The sequence below is a fragment of the Typopeltis vanoorti genome, chromosome 4 (genome assembly GCF_054136105.1).
Source record: "Typopeltis vanoorti isolate ZY-2024b chromosome 4, IOZ_Tvanoo_1.0, whole genome shotgun sequence".
Lineage (NCBI taxonomy): Eukaryota > Metazoa > Arthropoda > Arachnida > Uropygi > Thelyphonidae > Typopeltis > Typopeltis vanoorti.
This window is the reverse complement of record NC_143552.1, coordinates 42,662,655-42,680,113: the sequence shown is the minus strand read 5'-3', so window position 1 is coordinate 42,680,113 and position 17,459 is coordinate 42,662,655. Positions and strand designations below refer to the sequence as shown.

The following is a 17,459-nucleotide window of genomic DNA, read 5'->3' as shown; positions in this document are numbered from 1 at the left end:
AATAGACTCAGCTGTATGTTCAATGAGACATTTACCAATTGCAATTGTTCCTACAGAGTGAAAACAGTTACTCCTCTATATACATAAAAAGGGAATTCAAGTAGAGAAAGCATCAGTCTACAGTAAATTCTCATGATAGATAATTGATGACCAAAGGAATAGTTTTTAAGCGGAAGGCTTGCTATAATGAATTTCTTTAACATCACTGATATGCTGTAACTGTGGCCAGAGATTTTCAGTAGTCAGTTTTAGTGAGATTTGGCTGTATAGCTTGGCTTATGTTCTAGAGTGCTGAAAAGGATGCATAAGTCTGAAATACAGCTGACTCTCACTATACTAAAGTATCTACTAAAACTATTCTTGAGTCCCCTATGAGTATCAGCTACGTAAGAACCTATACAGATGAAGAGAGATTCTATAATGTTAGTATGATATTAATGTCATCAAGAAATACTACCCAATTAAACCTTAGAAAATATTTTGGCCATGCAAATTGTTTTCTTCTCATGATGTCTAGATGAATACTAAGGCCTATGTTGATTAGACATTTTTATGGCTTAATGGTTATTAAAAACAAGTGGTATTTAATATCTAATATTCTTGTTCTGTTTCATGCACTGAAGCATTTTCAGGAAACAGAATCAAGCTTTGTGTAGCTGCTATTACAAAGCTACACTTATGACAAAAATTAAAATTCATAAATTATGACAAAACTTCAGCTTATGCTTTAATTTCTGCAAAAAAAAAAAAGCAACTTTGTTTTGCTATTTTCTCTATCAAACATGATGAAAGATGACAGTGTTTCAAATTTTTTGGAATGTTGTGATTTGAAATATTCTGGGCAGTAATACAGTGTGCCACATACCTTTCTGCATTTGTTAAGGTGATTGGTTTCTTCCATCTGATTGAAGAATCTCTACTTAGTGATCAGCTAGCCCACTTTCCATTTTAATTTATAATACATATATCCATTTTGCCCTTCTTTTCTATATGGATGTAGATTTTCTCAAGTTTCCCTTAAGAATGGAAAGGATTTCTCTGTGTGCATATACCGAGCACTGGTGGGAAAAAGAGATCAGCCTTAGGAGAATAGATAAAGAAATCCAACTGAAAAAATATTTGTAACTGATATTGGCTACGGATAGTGAAAGCTTCAGATAAGAGAGTTCCTTTTTATGCAGTGGGATTTTGTAGCAAGGTAGTTTTACAACTGTTGCTAAAATGTAAAACCAAAATACTTTAATCTTTTCATTTGATATTCAATGCTATTTCAGTACAAGTGAGCCAAGCAATTTGAATATCCTTTCTTCGTTAAAACCATAGCATGTGGTATAATTCCAAATCAAGACCAGAATTTTGGTCAACCGAAAGCAAAATTTTATATTTAGTTTAATCCTTTATCCAGGTGTAAGCAAACGAAGTTTGTGTCTGAAGTATCTTCAGGACTAGGGCAACTCGTGGCAAAGGTGGACTAAGTTGTCACTTTCCTTAGTATTCCATAATGCAAAACACATCTCCATGTATACTGCTATGCATTATGGGAAGGGTCACTACCCAGACTGGTTTCAACCTTTATTGAGGTCTCTTCAGTGGGAGCCAGACCCAGAGGTGATACCAAGGTTGAAGCAATGCAGAACTCATATTTCCATATGCCAGTTGCCAAAAGGTGTCACACCTTATTATTAAATTACTCTGGATTAGAGAAAGATGTTGGAAGTTTTTTCCCACTTGGTTAGACTATAAATTATATATTTAGTTTAATCCTTTATCCAAGTGTAAGCAAACAAAGTTTGCGCCTGAAGTATCTTCAGGACTGGGACAACTCGTGGCAAAGGTGGAACCAAGTGGGAAAAAACTTCCAACATCTTTCTCTCCAGAGTAATTTAATAATAAGGTGTGACACCTTTTGGCAACTGGCATATGGAATGAGTGTTCTGCATTGCTTCAACCTTGGTATCACTCTGGGTCTGGCCCCCACTGAAGAGACTTCAATAAAGGTCAAAACCAGTCTGGGTAGTGACCCTTCCCATAATGCATAGCAGTATACATGTCCACAAAAAAGATGTGCTTTGCATTATGGGATACCAAGGAAAGTGATGAGAACTTAGTCCACCTTTGCCACAGTCCTGAAGTATCTTCAGGACTGTGGAACTTACACTTGGATAAAGGATTAAACTAGTTAAAAATTTCCAACAAAGCAAAATTTTGTTGTTTGGGGCTATTTATCAAATCAAAAATTTGTCCTTCCTATGTTGTCTAAAGAAATTATTCCTACAAAATTCTAAAAATTCATTCTCTACTTCCATGTATTTTATCCTATAGCAACATCTTAATGTTTTCCAGTTTGTGTCAGCTTCTATATAACCGGTAGTCTCAAAATTATTGCCACTATAACAATCTTGTAAATTTGCAAGAATCATAGTAATGCCTTTGTTGTCAGTGAATAGCATATCTTTTTTTTCTAGGTTCCTAAATGTCAATACCCTTCCATTTCTATTCTTTCATTATATTCTCTTATTACATATATTACATGCAATACAAAATCATAGCATAAGCAATGAACAATAACTTGTGCATGAAATAACTTCATAGCCTGATGTTTTGTATGCTAAGAACAGGTGATCCCATAAGTTGTCCAGGTTCATTACAAATAAAAACCACATTTCCTAGGAGCATATATTGCTTCATGTTACAATGAGAATCATTTCCTAGAAATGTTTTGACCTAAAATGAGCAATTCACCTCAGTGGATATCTAAGATAACCTGGTAGTGAAGTCAGCTACTCTCAGTATAAAAAAAAAAACTCATGAAATAACTACATGCACAAGCTATTTTTATTTGTTTACTAAGGTAAAATATGAATGAAAATAATACATAACATACCTGACATGTTATGTATTATTTTCTTAAAATAGTGAATAAATTTTTCACAACTATGATCTTCAGTTAACAGTTTCATTTATACCAGTAATTTTTGAGAAAACTGACTCAGTTAAGATTCAAGAATATTTCCTAACCAAAACAAAATATTATACTTTCGGAAGAACACAATCAATCCACTCTGTTGAAGAGCCATCACACATACACAATCCACCATAATCTCTACACTAGGCATCTTTTATTTCACTGATTGTTTTGCATATCGACTCTCTCAACTCCATCCCCCTGTATCCCCCCCCCCCACACACACACCATTTCTTCTTTCTTTCTCTATCAGCTGCACACATTCATCAACTGTTTCCATTCACACTTTTTTAGACATAAAAAAACTGTATACTCTTCTCTTTATATCAATCATGCCATTCATTGATCTCTACTCCTCTTCAATTTGATACTGTAAAGTATGATTTTTGCTGTGCCTTACATCCATCTTTGCTCAAATGTGTTTGGTGCATTGCTTATTCTTTAAAGCCCACTCTGATTGTGGGCTTTAAAGAAATAAATATAAAAATGTGTAAATAAATAAATACTGCAAGCAAGAAAGTGTAGGGTTACAAGCATTGCTAGAACACTGAATATTCAAATAAACTATAGATAACTGTATATGAATATCAAAAAGGGAAAAAAAAAAGAAATATATACCTGATGGATCTTTGGTATCATAGCTATGATATGTTTTGCTATAGCTCTACCAGCTTCAAAGAAAAAAGTACAACATAGTGGCTCATTTTCTTCTCTTGCAACTACAAAACAGAAATATATTTTACATGAATTTATAATTATCTCCATATAAATAAGAACAGAATATTGTGATGGCATTCATTTATCATAGCTTCCATTTATTAAATTTTAGCATTTTTCAACCTTGACAATTAATCCAAAAGCATTCCTAAATGTTTTCACTCATCAAGCTGAAGGTTCATGTAAAAAAGAATCAAAATCAGCCAAATAGCTCTTAAATTACAATGTTGAGAAGTTTGTCACGCTGAACAGTGTTGGAATAGCCACTTAATAAAGCAAGTGAAGTCATGATGTTCGGTATACTTGAAACACTGTTAACTGGAAGTAAACTATATATAGTGCAAACACTATCAAAGAAATCCACTTTTTTTTTTTTTTTTGCTGTAGCATTTTTGAATTGAATTAGTGGGGAGAATATTAAAGACATATGCATGGATTTAACCTTGGGCAGTGTACTAGATGGCCACATACAATCATGATGGCCATGATTGTATGTGTAAATGTAAATTGAAAGTAGGATGTGTTGAAAACATAACTATTGAGAACTGAGATTGAAGGAATGAAGATATTAGGAAGAGGTTGGTTAATGTGAGAAGAACAAGAGTAGGTGTAAGAGAATGACATCAGAGAGTAAGGAAGACAGGAAGGAGAGAGAATGGGTGAGACAGGAAGAGTGGAAACTGCTGAAGTTTGAGGGAGAGTACAAAAGTAAAGCATGGGAGAGAAAGAGAGAGGAAGATGAGAGAATGAAAGAGACAGTAGAAGAGAGGAAATTGCAAAAAAAGTTGAAGCAAGGGATAGAGAGTGAGAGACAGAGAGACTGGAAGCTGTAAGAGTCAAGGATGCCAGTGAGAAGAAGGATGAATGAATCTGTTTTGACCATCATGTTATAGAAATTGGATGATTTGGGGTGTGCAGAGTGCCAGAGGTGGAGGAGATAATAATGGTTGGGACAAAATCCACAATTCCGTCTCGAGTGTGAATCGTGTAGCGTGAGATTCAGGTTGATGTTAGAGATAATATAGCAGAAATGTGCTTGAGGAAAGATAATGAGCATGAAATTATAAATATTTAAATTATAAATTATAAATAAAAATGCCCTGGTATGAAATTATATGATAGCAAGAACATGTGAACATGTAAGAAAAGGGATCTGAAATATGTGGAGTACATTTGAGGATAGAAGAAAGTTAAATGCAAGAGGCAGATTACATTTGAATGCAGAGGGGCACAAGCATTTGGAGAGACTATTGTTTTCTGGACAGGTGAGTGTATCAGGGTAGGGAAAAAACTAGAATTGCGCAGGTGGAATGTACCAGCTGGCCTTATGTGGAGGATGGGGGCTTGAGAAATAAGAGGGTGTACACCATTACAGAGCCAAGTGAAATATGAAGGTAGTAATAATGCCTATAAGAATAATGGCAATGCACTGGTTTTTCTGTATACAAATGCTAGGAGCATTAGAAATAAAGGGAATGAGTTTGAGGCATTCATTGACTCAGCATCTCCAAAGATTTTTGGTGAAACTTGATTAACTGAGGATGTTCTAACAGGGATAGAAATCAAACGATATAGCATATTTCAGCAGGAGAGAGAAGATAAATGTGGTAGTGAAGTGTTACTCATGATAAAAGATGAATTGTACCCTCTCAGGGCGCAGAATCACAATGGAGATAACACTAATGGCTTTGAGAGTATATGGTGGGAGATAGATGTTTATACAACAAGATATTTAGTGAGATGTTGCTACAGACCAGGGAATATAACTGGTGATGAGCAGGAAATATTTTGCAAATTAGTTTGGCAAGTACAAAGCAAGTGATCATTATGGGGGACTTCAACTATAGCAATATAAACTGAATAAAAGAGACAGCATGCAGAAATAAGGCAACTGAATTTTTAGATTTCTTGAGGGACAACTGTCTTAAGCAGTATGTGGTAGAGCAAACACAAGGATCAAGTTTTGAATTTGGTCATAAAATCAGAGGATCTGACTGTAACTGAGATGTCATACTTGCCCCTGTTGGTGAGAGCGACCATGCAGTCCTGACTTGGAGGATGAATAGGCATGTGGAGATATCAAAACAAGAATTTATGTGGAATTATAAGGCAAGCAACTGTCATAGACTTAGAAACCAGCTTGCAGCAATGCAATGGTGAAAGAATTTGAAAGAAGAGAGGTCATTAGTACACAGGAAATATTTAAGAAAAAGTTGTTGATAACAATGGCAGATTGTATATCTCAAGTGAAGAAGATAAAGAAATTTGGAGTTAAATAGATTTACAAGAGAAATAAAGGAGAATTGCAAAAGAAAAAGATTATGGAAGAGATGTGAAGAACAGTTGCATGAAGAATACAAGGCTCAGGCTAGGAAAGTGACTTGTATTTTAAGGAGAGAAAAATTAAAATACAAGAGGAAACTGGTACTGCAATCCAAAGAGAACCCCAAGAAATTTTTTCACTATGTGGCAAGTAGGAGGGGAAAATGATAGTTGATGGATTATCTTGCTGGTTGAAGATGGAATTGGGTGACCAAAGCAGATGCCATAGTTGAACTATTTAATGTTTAGTTGATTAGTATTCCATCCTGGAAATGCAGACTTTATTCTTAGAAGGATAATGAATGGTGAAGTGTTATAAGTGAATAAAGAGGATGTATTCCAAATACTGAGTATGCTAAATGCCAATAAGGCATTTAGGCCTAATTGTCAATAAGGAACTAGATGGAATTGCACCATGTGTGTTACAGGAATGTGCTATGGAACTGACTGTGCCATTAGCTTGGATGTTTAATGAAAGTCTTGCAATCAGACAAGTTCCTGGAGAGTAAGATAGTACTATTGCATGAGGATGACAGTAGAATAAAGGTATCAAACTATAGGCCTGTTTGTATTTCTTCTATCATTAAGATTTTGATGAAATTGGTAAGAGTTTGTATATAGAATTGAATAGATGAGGACAATATTATTTATGCAGGCCAGCATGGATTTGTTAAAGGATACCGTTTTTCATAATCTTGTTATCTTTTACAATAGAGTAACAAGGGAAGTTGGATGAGGGTAAGGTATACACTGTCTTTTTTTTTTTTCTTTTGGATTTTTCAAAAGGCATTTGATAGGGTCCACATGACAAGCTGATTTTTAAGTTGCAACATATGAGTCTGGATATCAGGTTAGTAGATTGGATTGGATTGAAAGATTGGCTCTATGATAGATATCTGAGAGTTGTATATGGGGGAGCAGTATCAGGGAGTAGGAAGGTTACAAGTGGAGTTGCATAGGGACCATTGCTTTTCTCTACTTTAATACCATACCAGGAACCATTGCTGTTCAAACAATAAAGACTGAATGTGGGGCTGTCAGTTTAATGCAACTAAATATAAGGTTTTAAAATTTGGGATCCACAGACAGGATACTTCATACTCATTTGGTGGGGTTATACTGGAAGAAGTGGAGGAAGCAAGGGATCTCAGAGTGATTGTGGATAGAGATTTTGAAGTTCTGAAGACATGTTGTGAAGATTATTGCTGCAATATTGAGGAGGACATTGACCACAAGTGATAAAAATGTGGTGGTCCCATATATAAAGTTTTGGTCTGATCGCATCTGGATTTCTGTGCTCAGATCTGGTCAATGGAATTTGAAGGGATAAAGTAACCTGGAAGAGAGTGCAGAGATGGATAATAAAAATTATATCAGGACTGTACAATGTTGATTATGATGACAGACTGAAGCAGGCAGACTGCAGAGTTTGGTGGATAGAAGACAAAGGAGGGGCATATAATCGAGACATTTAAGCTATTGAAGGGTTATTTATTATCATGTTAACACTGAGTAGTTTTCATATGGTAGAACAAGGGGAAGGAGAAAGGACAAGGGGGTCATCCCTGTTGTTGATGTTGTTGTCGAGTCCTTGAAGAGCTTCTAGATATGACCGTGGATTTGTAGAACTGCTTTGGCAATCTGTTGAACTTTGGAGTAGAGCTTTTCTCTAGGGTTATTGTCAATTTTCTGTAGAGCAGCAGCAATTGTTGGACAAGAATAAATACGGACAGGTGTTAGTTCAACTCCTGAACTAATTCAGTCAGATGGTAGTAGGAGTTTGCTCCTACTACCATCTGACTGAATTTTCATGCCTTTAAAATGTCCCATCCTTAGTCTGGTGATGACTGTGGTTATTTCTCTATTTTCATTAATTTCACTGATTTCATTCTTCTTCTTGATAGTTTGTTTCGCCAATCTTATTTTGGTGACAGAGTTAGCATCATTTAGTGATGGTGGGTGTAATTTTTGAGGTAGGTACCTTGCTTCTTTGGCTAGTCTGTGTGCTCTTTCATTGCCTTCAATATTTACATGGGCTGGTATCCATTGCAGTGTGCAGTTCTTATTTTTCAAATTTAAGGTAGGTAGTAGTTCATGAATTTCCTGTGTGACATTTGTTTTTCCATTAATGCCTCAAGTGCAGATTTTGAGTCACTGTAGATGGTTATTCTTTCTGTAATGTTTATTACTGAATTTGAGAGCTGTTTCTATGGCTGTTAATTCACAAGTGAAGTCTGAAGCTATTTTGCCAGCTGAGCTGTGGTTTTGATTTGCATTTCCTCTCTAGAAAGTTAGAAAAACCCCTGAACCTCCCTGGTTGAGTGCTTCATCAGATGATCCATCAGTGTAGGCAATGATATGGTTTAGATTGTTTAAGTGATGTATAGTGTTGAGTCCTTTTCTTTTATTTTCTTGTTATAAATCCTTTTTTGAACAAGGTTCAAGGAGATTTAAGTTTATCATTGTGTTTTTTGGTAGAATAGTGGAAAAGAATGGCTCTTTGCTTATTTCAATGGATAGTTGCTCTAAGTCTATCTGTTTTCTAATTTCATGATCATATTGTGACATAGATGATCTCATTAGTCTAGATTTTCTTGTCCAGGTATCGAAGGTCCTGAGTGAGATGTGATCCTGTTGGTTGCTCCTGATTCTGTTAGTGAATTTAACTGTGGAGAGTTTTCTTCTGTCTTCTAGTATATGAAGCCCACACTCTTGTTGAGCTTTTAAATTATTTGTGGATGAGACTGCACCTATGATAATTTTTGCTGCTCTTGATTGTACTCTGCAAGTTTTTCTTTTGAGCTAGTAGAAGCTGGAGCCCAGATTGATGAGGCATATTCCATAGTGGGTCATATGAGTGCCATATATGTCGTCTTGAGTGTCTTCGGTTTTGCACCCCCACTTTGTTTCACAAAGCCTTTTGATGATATTAACTCTGTGGAGGTCACGTCTGATCTGACAGATACAAACAAATTGTTTAATATAAATATTCTTACACATATCCAGTGTATAGCTTGGAGATCATGAGTAGCTGCGCATGCATATATTACGAGTGATATTCCACATATTGAACACTTTATGTGGTCAGTTTTGGTTTAACACGTGTTATGTAAAGGTATGTGATATTTCATAGTATATTGTATCTGAGAGATACCGCGACCTCAGATGTCATTAGTGTTGAAAATGACTGGAAAAATATATCGATTGGATAATCCATCAGATGTTAAAGAGATTCTGCGAATTTGTTACTTGAGTCTGATGATGAGAATGATAGTCGAATGCAAAAGTGAAAGTGATATTTAATAGTAAATTGTATCTGAGAGATTCTGCAAACTCTGATGTCAGTATAGTATTGTTTAGTTGTTTTTTTCTTTGTTCAATAATTTCTAGATTATAACTGAAAATAAATAACCCATCATGTATTATATCTGCAGTGTTTTTTAAAGTTTTATCTCATTTTAGCACATACTCGTAATGAATGCGTCTCTCAGATACACGCAACCTACACTGCAATTTTTTTGAACACGATCTCCGCAGGGTTAAGCTTTTTAAGAGCTTTATTCGATATATTTGTAATATGAGTTGTAAATCTCAGTTCAGTATCTAGGGTTAGGCCTAAGTATTTTGGAGACTGTTTTTTCTATTTTGGTATTATATATTTTGATTTCGAGGTTGTAATTATGATTATTTTTTCTATCTGTGGAGAAGATGCTCAGTTTTGTTTTTTCTGGGTTTATCTGTAGTTTAAGTTCCTTTGCCCATTTTTCTAAACCTTTTATTGAATTATTTAGGACTTTTTCAGATTATTGAGGATTACTGCTTGTCTGCCAGATTGCTCTATCATCTGCATAGCATGTTATTTTTGTGTCATTTATTATGTGGATATTGTTCATATAGATGAGAAATAGGAGTGGGCTTAAAACAGAACCTTGTGGGACTCCGGTCCAAGTTCGATGCATGTTGGAATAAATTCCATTAACTTTTACTTTCATTTTTCTTCCTTTCATGAAATCTGAAATCCAAATTAAGGGTCATCCCTGCAAGTTGCAAAAGGGAGTGGTGAATAAAAGGGTGAGAAGTGGTTTTTTTTTTGCATGGAGAGTGGTAGGAACATGGAATGTTGCCTAAGAGGGTGGTGAATGGTCAGACAGTGGATGAGTTTAAGGAGTGGTATGATGGATTTTGTGTTGACACCCCCCCCCCCCCATCATGAGTTTTGCAACTCCATGGAGATCAGGAAAATAATAATAAAACAAGAAAAATGGAAGTCGTCTGCCACAACAGAAAACTGAATGGAATTGATAAATAATACAGTGGAAGTCCTGTAGACCATTACTTATTTACTGACTTGTGCTGTAGACACTAAATTCAATGCTTTAAACCAATTTGCATTATTTGACACTGATCATTCAAGTGTCAGGATATTTTTGCTTCAAGGAAGAAACACATCAGGATAATTATTGAATAACTTTTTATTAAAATGTTTATGAATTTTACTTTAGTCAACAAGGTCATAGAAACAGAGATATTATTTGCATATAATATGTAGGCAGGCACACCATAAGAAAGTAAACACAGAATGAATTGAAAACAATACCATCCTGATGTCTTTATTAGCATCCTTTATGGGCATAGTATGGTGGGAGAATTCTTGATCTCTTAGTTGGTCTCAACATAAGTCTTCAAGATTTTTGCTAGTAAGATTACCATATAATGGCTGCACACTCACCTAATCTAAACAATTTTTCTGTCTCTTTCAGATTCCAAAAACCGACACAGATTTGTATTTAAATTTACAGATGTGGATTTTACTCCACAGAATTCACTATCTTTCATTGGCATGGTCCAGTTCCACAGTATAGATGGTGGACTTTTTTTATGTTCATTTTCTTGCTGGCTGTTCTTCCAGTGTGAGCAAAATGTTTGCTTACAGGAGCACAGACGACTGTAACTACCAGAATGATCTAGGCAATGGAAAGAATCTTTTGGCAAATGATTAAGGGCAGCTAAATCTTTGCTAAGGCTTGAAGTCAGTCACATCTTTTTTAGAGCATGTGAGATTTTCTTTGAGGTACACTAGAAGACTTGGTTTGGAAGAAGAATGTGACTTTAAGAGGAAGGATATTAGGTGGGGGGGGGTGTATCATGAATGCGATTTATTTCTGTGGAGAGGCTGGTTCAGTTTCACAGGTGGCTTTAGTTCTAGTTGCTAATGTTTTAATAACTACTGCTGTAAGGGGTGATGGAGGTACTTACCTATGTGGGAAGTTTTTGCTGTATACTGAAAAGGATAAGGATTTATTCAGTAGTCAGGTAATTAGTGTCAAGGCAGGGCAGACAAATGTTTTCTCTTGAATGGTAACATACATCCTAGGATACTGGCTATTCAGGTCTGCTCAAAAAATATCTCAGTCGAATTGCTGAACATGTCATCAACATAATGTAGACTTTATGTAGAATGTAATCAGTAGAGTTTAATATATTTTCAAAATATTCCATGGTAAGATTGGGGGAACAAGCCCATTGTTGTGCCATCAATCTATTTGTACATTTTTCCATATAAAATAACCTGAGTGCATGGTAAAGTTAAATAAGGAGCAGTTATATTAAGAGAAAACAAGTCTGAATAAGTTCTACAGTTTCTCATAGGAAAGCATATTGAAACTTACCATGATGTCCATCTTTGAGGATTTTGTCAAACAAGATTTGAAGTATACAGAGATTTTAACATGGGAAGAAGTGCAGCCAGTAAAGAAGGAGCTCTTGGGGCATGTATATGGCTAGTTTATAATTGGAGGAACCAGTGCTGTTGATATTATAGGTCTCAGAAGTGTATTTGGTTTATGTATCTTAGACAATCCATAAATCTGGGGTTCTTATTTGTTTCTGATAGATAAGCTTATACACTATGTTGATAAAGTATTTAGACACCTTATGTGCCATGCAAATATTCAGGGAGTGTGTATGTAAATTTGGTAATAAAAGGTGGGATATGTAGCATGTTTTGCACTGTACTCAATGTCAAGATGCGATGTTCAGCTGAACTGACAGACTTCCAACATGGGACTGTAGTTGGGTGTCACATCAGTGGTCTTTCTATCTGTCTCTGTCTTTCTATCTGTGCTAACTGTCTCCATATACTTAAATCCACTATTGCTTATGTCATTTGTAGATGGTGCAACCACAGCAGGTAAATGCCTGAGAGCCATCAACACTCACTGACTGAGATTGACTTGCTCTGTCTCAGAATGTTCAAGCATCCCACACATCATCAGTAGCGGACCTTGTCGTCAACTTGGAAAATGCTGCAGGGACATCATCTGTCAGCACTAGAACTGTCCACAGAGAGTTGCATGCCTTAGGCTACCTGTTGTGAACAAGCCAGACATTAACCCCCCCCCCCAAATGCCAAATGATGTTCGGACTGGTATCTTTCACACTATTCCTGGACTGTAGATGATTAGAAAGGTTTCTGTGGAGCAAAAAAATCATGCTTTCAAATGTTTCACTCTGAACATGTAAGGTACATCTAAGGCACTTCACAGAAAATGCTTTTTTTTTAACCATTTACATGAATTTACATTAACATATTTGACCATTACAGTGTCAGGTGGTCAAGATACACTATGTTGAAATATAAAAATATTTGGATATCTAGGCCACCTGACACTATTATCCTAGATCTGGAGATTACTTGGGGAATGGTATCTGCAAGACCATATCATTCCAACTGTCAAGTTTGGTGGAGGCTCAGTAATGGTGTGGGGTATTTCAGTTGGATTCATTGGTGGACATGGCCAAAACAATGAAATCTGATGGCTACCTGAACAACTTCTGACTGTGGAAGTACTTTGGCAGTGACCCCTGCATATTTTGGCATGGCAATGCTCCATGCCATACTGCACTGCATGTTTGAGACTGGTTTCCACAAAACAACATTGAAGTGTTGGACTGGCTGGGTCAGAGTCAGACCTCAATCCCATTGAACATCTCTAGAAAAAATTAGAATGCTGAATTTTGAATGGTCTGAATTTTCTCCAGACCCGTCATCAGCAATAGGGCAGCTTTGAATGAGGAATGGAAGAATATTCCTGTTGCAAGATATCAGAAACTGGTTGAAAGCATGCTGCAAAGGGTTGCTGTCATTCCGACCAAAGGTGGTCCTACTCAGTACTAGAAATGGAATTAAAATGCTTTTTTTTTTAACCACAACTAGGTATCCAAATATTTTTGTCGACATAGCGTATCTTGGCCACCTGACACTGTATTATCTTACACTTCTAGATTTACGGCTCACTTAAGATATATTACATTGATGACACATTATTCATCTGACCACATAGTTGGAGTTATCTGGCTATTCAACAGATCCTTATCCTTTTCAGTATACAGGAACCTCCATACATGTATGTATATCCATCATTTCTCACAACAGTAAAATGTTAATATAACTTTAGCAAATGGAGCCAGAACCATCTGTTCAAAGACCACACATCAGCCTCTCCACAGAAATGCAGACAAAAAAAAATCTATTGCCATCCCTTACATCTAAGGCACTTCACAGAAAATCTCACATTCTCTAGAACAGTGGTCTCCAAAGTGTGGTACGCGAGTCGATACGTGGGGGTACATCAAAAAAAGTTTTATATTGATAGGAAAAAAATTAAGTAATTAATTAAAGATAAAGAATATTACTTTCTTTCATCAATTAAACATATATCTAATATAGACAAAGACGTTATAAAAATCCTGTAAACTTAAATTTGCGAGTAGCACACATTGGGCAACTTTGCACACATAATCGTCCGTGGCAAAGCTGTCATGTTTTTTAAAACTAGGGAGTAAATCTCTTACTTCTTATCATTGCCATTGTTTGTAGAGCATCCTAGTGTTGACAAGCCCAACAATGATGATAAGTGGTTATTAATACTATGCTACCTAGCTGATATTTTTGAAAAAGTAAACATGCTTAATTTGTCTCTTCAAGGAAAAGGTAACATTTTAACAATGAATGAGAAAACAACTGCATTTCGAAAGAAAATGGTGCTGTGGAGAGAGACATTTGAAAAGCGATGTTTAGAATGTTTCCATCTTTATCTGATTTTGTTACAGAAAATAATGTAAATGTAAAACAAAGTCTAATATCTGCACATTTAAAAAGTTTAGAGACATATTTTTGTAACTTATTCACAGATCTTCCTGGCGAAGAATTTCAATGGATTTTATACCCATTTGCAGAAAATGTAAAAATTGACCACCTTCCGATGTTTTTCAAGAGCAATTAATTGACATTAGATACAACACAACTTTGAAAAACGAATTTCAACAGAAATCTCTTCACAATTGGTGGGTGGCACCGAAGTCCGAGTATAGCAATTTAGTAAACACAGCAAATGATATACTCCTACCGTTTGGATCTATTTATTGATGTGAGGTATCATTTTCTGCAATGACAGATATTAAAACCAAATATCAAAATAAATTAAACTTGAAACCAGACCTTCATATTGCAGTATCAGAAGCCATCAAACCAGAATTTCAAGAAATTATGAAAGAAATGTAAGGCCATTGTTCACATTAAATATTGTAATAAATATGTTTGTATGCTGTTATTAAAAAAAAATAATGTGTAAAAATATCTAACTTTTTTAATTATTATATGATGATACAAGGCATATTTCCTCTTTATAATACTTATTACAATAGATTTTTGCTCAATCAATTGGGGGTACGCGCTATTTATTTTTTCTGTCTTGGGGGGGGGGGGGGGGGGGGTACGTGATCAAAAAAGTTTGGAGACCACTGCTCTAGAAAGATAATGTTCAGACTTCTTTCAAGCCTCATCAAAAACTGACTACTCTTATTTTGGAGACTCTAGAACAGACATTTAGATGGATGAATGGATAAAAATGCCCAACATCTGCATTATAGTAACTCTAAGGTTACTAGAACTATACAGATGTAAATACAAACCCAAGAGACTTTTTGGAATCTGTTCAACAATTCTTGCCTGATCTAAACAAATCTGGGAGGCAATTATCTTGAGATCAACAGTTGAGAGAGAGATATCCTTCATTGCACCTACATACAAAGGCTGCCAGTTAGAATTATTAGGTTTATGCTGTTTTGAATCAATTCTGTGTTTTGCTTTCGTGCAGTGCGCCTGTCATATTCCTATGCCTACAGAAATGCCTTAGTGACTAAAGCAAAATTCAGTAACAGTTTAGTAAAAAGTTATTTAATTATTATCCCAAGATGCACATTTCTTTCTTGAAGCAAAATGAGATTTTTGCCTTAAAATTACAGTATAGCAAGTCCTGAGGCCTCCAGGAAAGGTGTGGGGGGGGGGAGGCAGTCATCACTGATATGATCCATAGTCTGCACAACATCACAGACACATGCAAAAAGGTGACTGTAAAATCTCTCACAGACATAATAAGTGGACACAGCAGCTTTGTATGTTAAGCTGTATATAGACTGAATGCTGGTGGTTTAGCTGGATCTGTAATCAGGTACTTGTTTGTAGTTCATTCCAGATTCTTCTTCACCAGTCCTGGGGAGGCCATCATCTGATACTTCCACTAGGGCTAGTGTTCACAGAGAAGTGCAGGTTAGCATGCATACAGGCACTACTGAGGAGAATAAAATAATAAGTGATAAAAAAAAATGCCAATCTAAATGGAACAGTCATCAAAAAATGTGGTGGCACTTGTGGGACTAATAGAATATTACAATTCAGGTATACTAATGATAAAAGTATCAGGAATAAGAATCGTGAGAGATGGAGTTTTTGGCATATGTTTAGTGTGGCTAAAAATTATAAGCATCAGTGAGACTTGGTTGACTGATGGAAAAAAAATAGTTACGGGGATAAAATGTAAGGGATGTTATATTCTCAAGGAGAATAGTAAAAACAGGATAAGTAGATGCATCACTGGACAGTAATGCTGTCAACAAGAGAAGTTCAGCCAGAAGGAAGGCGCAGAGTCAGAGAAGTAGGTGCACTTGAGATACATGCCAACAGGAGACAAAATACAGTAATCTCTCAATTATCTGACCACAGCAGAAAATTAGTTTGCTGGATGGATAGCTGAAGATAGTAAAGAATAAAATTTAGTTTTTCAAAGTTGGATAACTGAGAGATAGCCATGGGAGGTGCAGGAAAAATGTAGAGGGCTCGCAAATTAATTCAGTGAGCACAAAGCAAGTAATTAGAGACAGTGGGAAAAGAAACTTCCTTTCTCTCATTTGTCCATGGAAGAAAATCAGCTACTGAAAGACTTACCTAAAATAGTATATGATGGTGCAGATCTATTATGAGACTAGTAGGTCTGGTATTGGCATTAAGGGTTCATAACCAAAGCAATTACTTTGCCTACTGGTTTTGGAAGATGACTACCAAAGTCATTTGGAAAGAGATCATGTTGGGCATGGAGGTGAGATAGTGGACATAGAGTTGAAGTTTTGAGGACATATTGCAAAAAGTTATAAAGGGATTTCACTACTAAGTGTTTCAGGTAAGTTATATAAGCATACTTGAAAAGAGATGGAAAGAAACTTGAAGATCAAGCTGAATTTTCACTTTATGACAAATTATTATTATTATTACCCCAAGACCTCATGGAGTCAAAGACTCATCTGGGAGGTCCTTTTATCACACACACATCTCATCATACCGTGTCTTAAACACACACTCAAACTCCTTGCAGACACCTCTCAGGCAAGGCATTCCAATCATTCACAACTCTGCACGAAAAAAACCTGCCTCTCACTCCTCTACTCACGCCCTCTTTATAGAGTTTCCAGGGATGACCTCTGGTTCTCCCCTGATCTCACACTATTCTCTGTAGTACGTCTCCACCATTGATCTTATAACAATCCCTTACCAACTTGTAGGTCTCTATCATATCTCCCCTCTTCCTCCTCTCCACCAGACTCTGCAAATTACATCTTCTCAATCTTTCCTCATACTCAACATTTCAGAGGTCAGAACCCACCTTAGTCAGTCGCCTTTGGACCCTTTCCAACAGCTCTTCATCATTCTGAAAACCCAGTGACCAAATCTGGGCACAACAGTCCATGTGTGGCCTAATCAAAGCGTTATACAACAGAACAAGAATCTCCCTACTTCTACATGTCAGTGTCCTCCGCATCATTCCCAGAAGCCTTTGTGTTGTCTTCACAATTTTGGCGATGTGTCCCCTAAATTTTAGATCCTAATCCACTATCACCCCCAGATCTCTTATTTCCTCTACCTCCAATAATATATTCTCACCAAGCTTAAATTCTGCATCCCATCTTTGTTTTCCAAATTTTAAAACCTTACATTTTGCAACATTGAACTCGCATTCCCATTTCTGTGCCCAATCACTCAATTTATTCAAGTCTTCTTGCAAGGCCACAACATTTTCACTACTCTTTATGGTTTGTCCCAACTTTGCATCATCTGCAAACA

At 36.1% G+C, this 17,459-nt stretch overlaps 1 protein-coding gene across 4 annotated transcripts in view; it reads right to left on the bottom strand.

Moving 5' to 3' along the window:
• Positions 1-17,459, bottom strand: part of LOC150107258 (N-acetyl-D-glucosamine kinase-like) — a 235,193-nt gene that overhangs the window by 37,541 nt on the left and 180,193 nt on the right. For all 4 annotated transcript variants that reach the window (XM_090391104.1, XM_090391107.1, XM_090391105.1 and 1 more), the window contains one exon: positions 3,584-3,684. In XM_090391104.1, the coding sequence (XP_090247230.1) occupies positions 3,584-3,684 (101 nt within the window). The remainder of the gene's footprint in view (positions 1-3,583; positions 3,685-17,459) is intronic.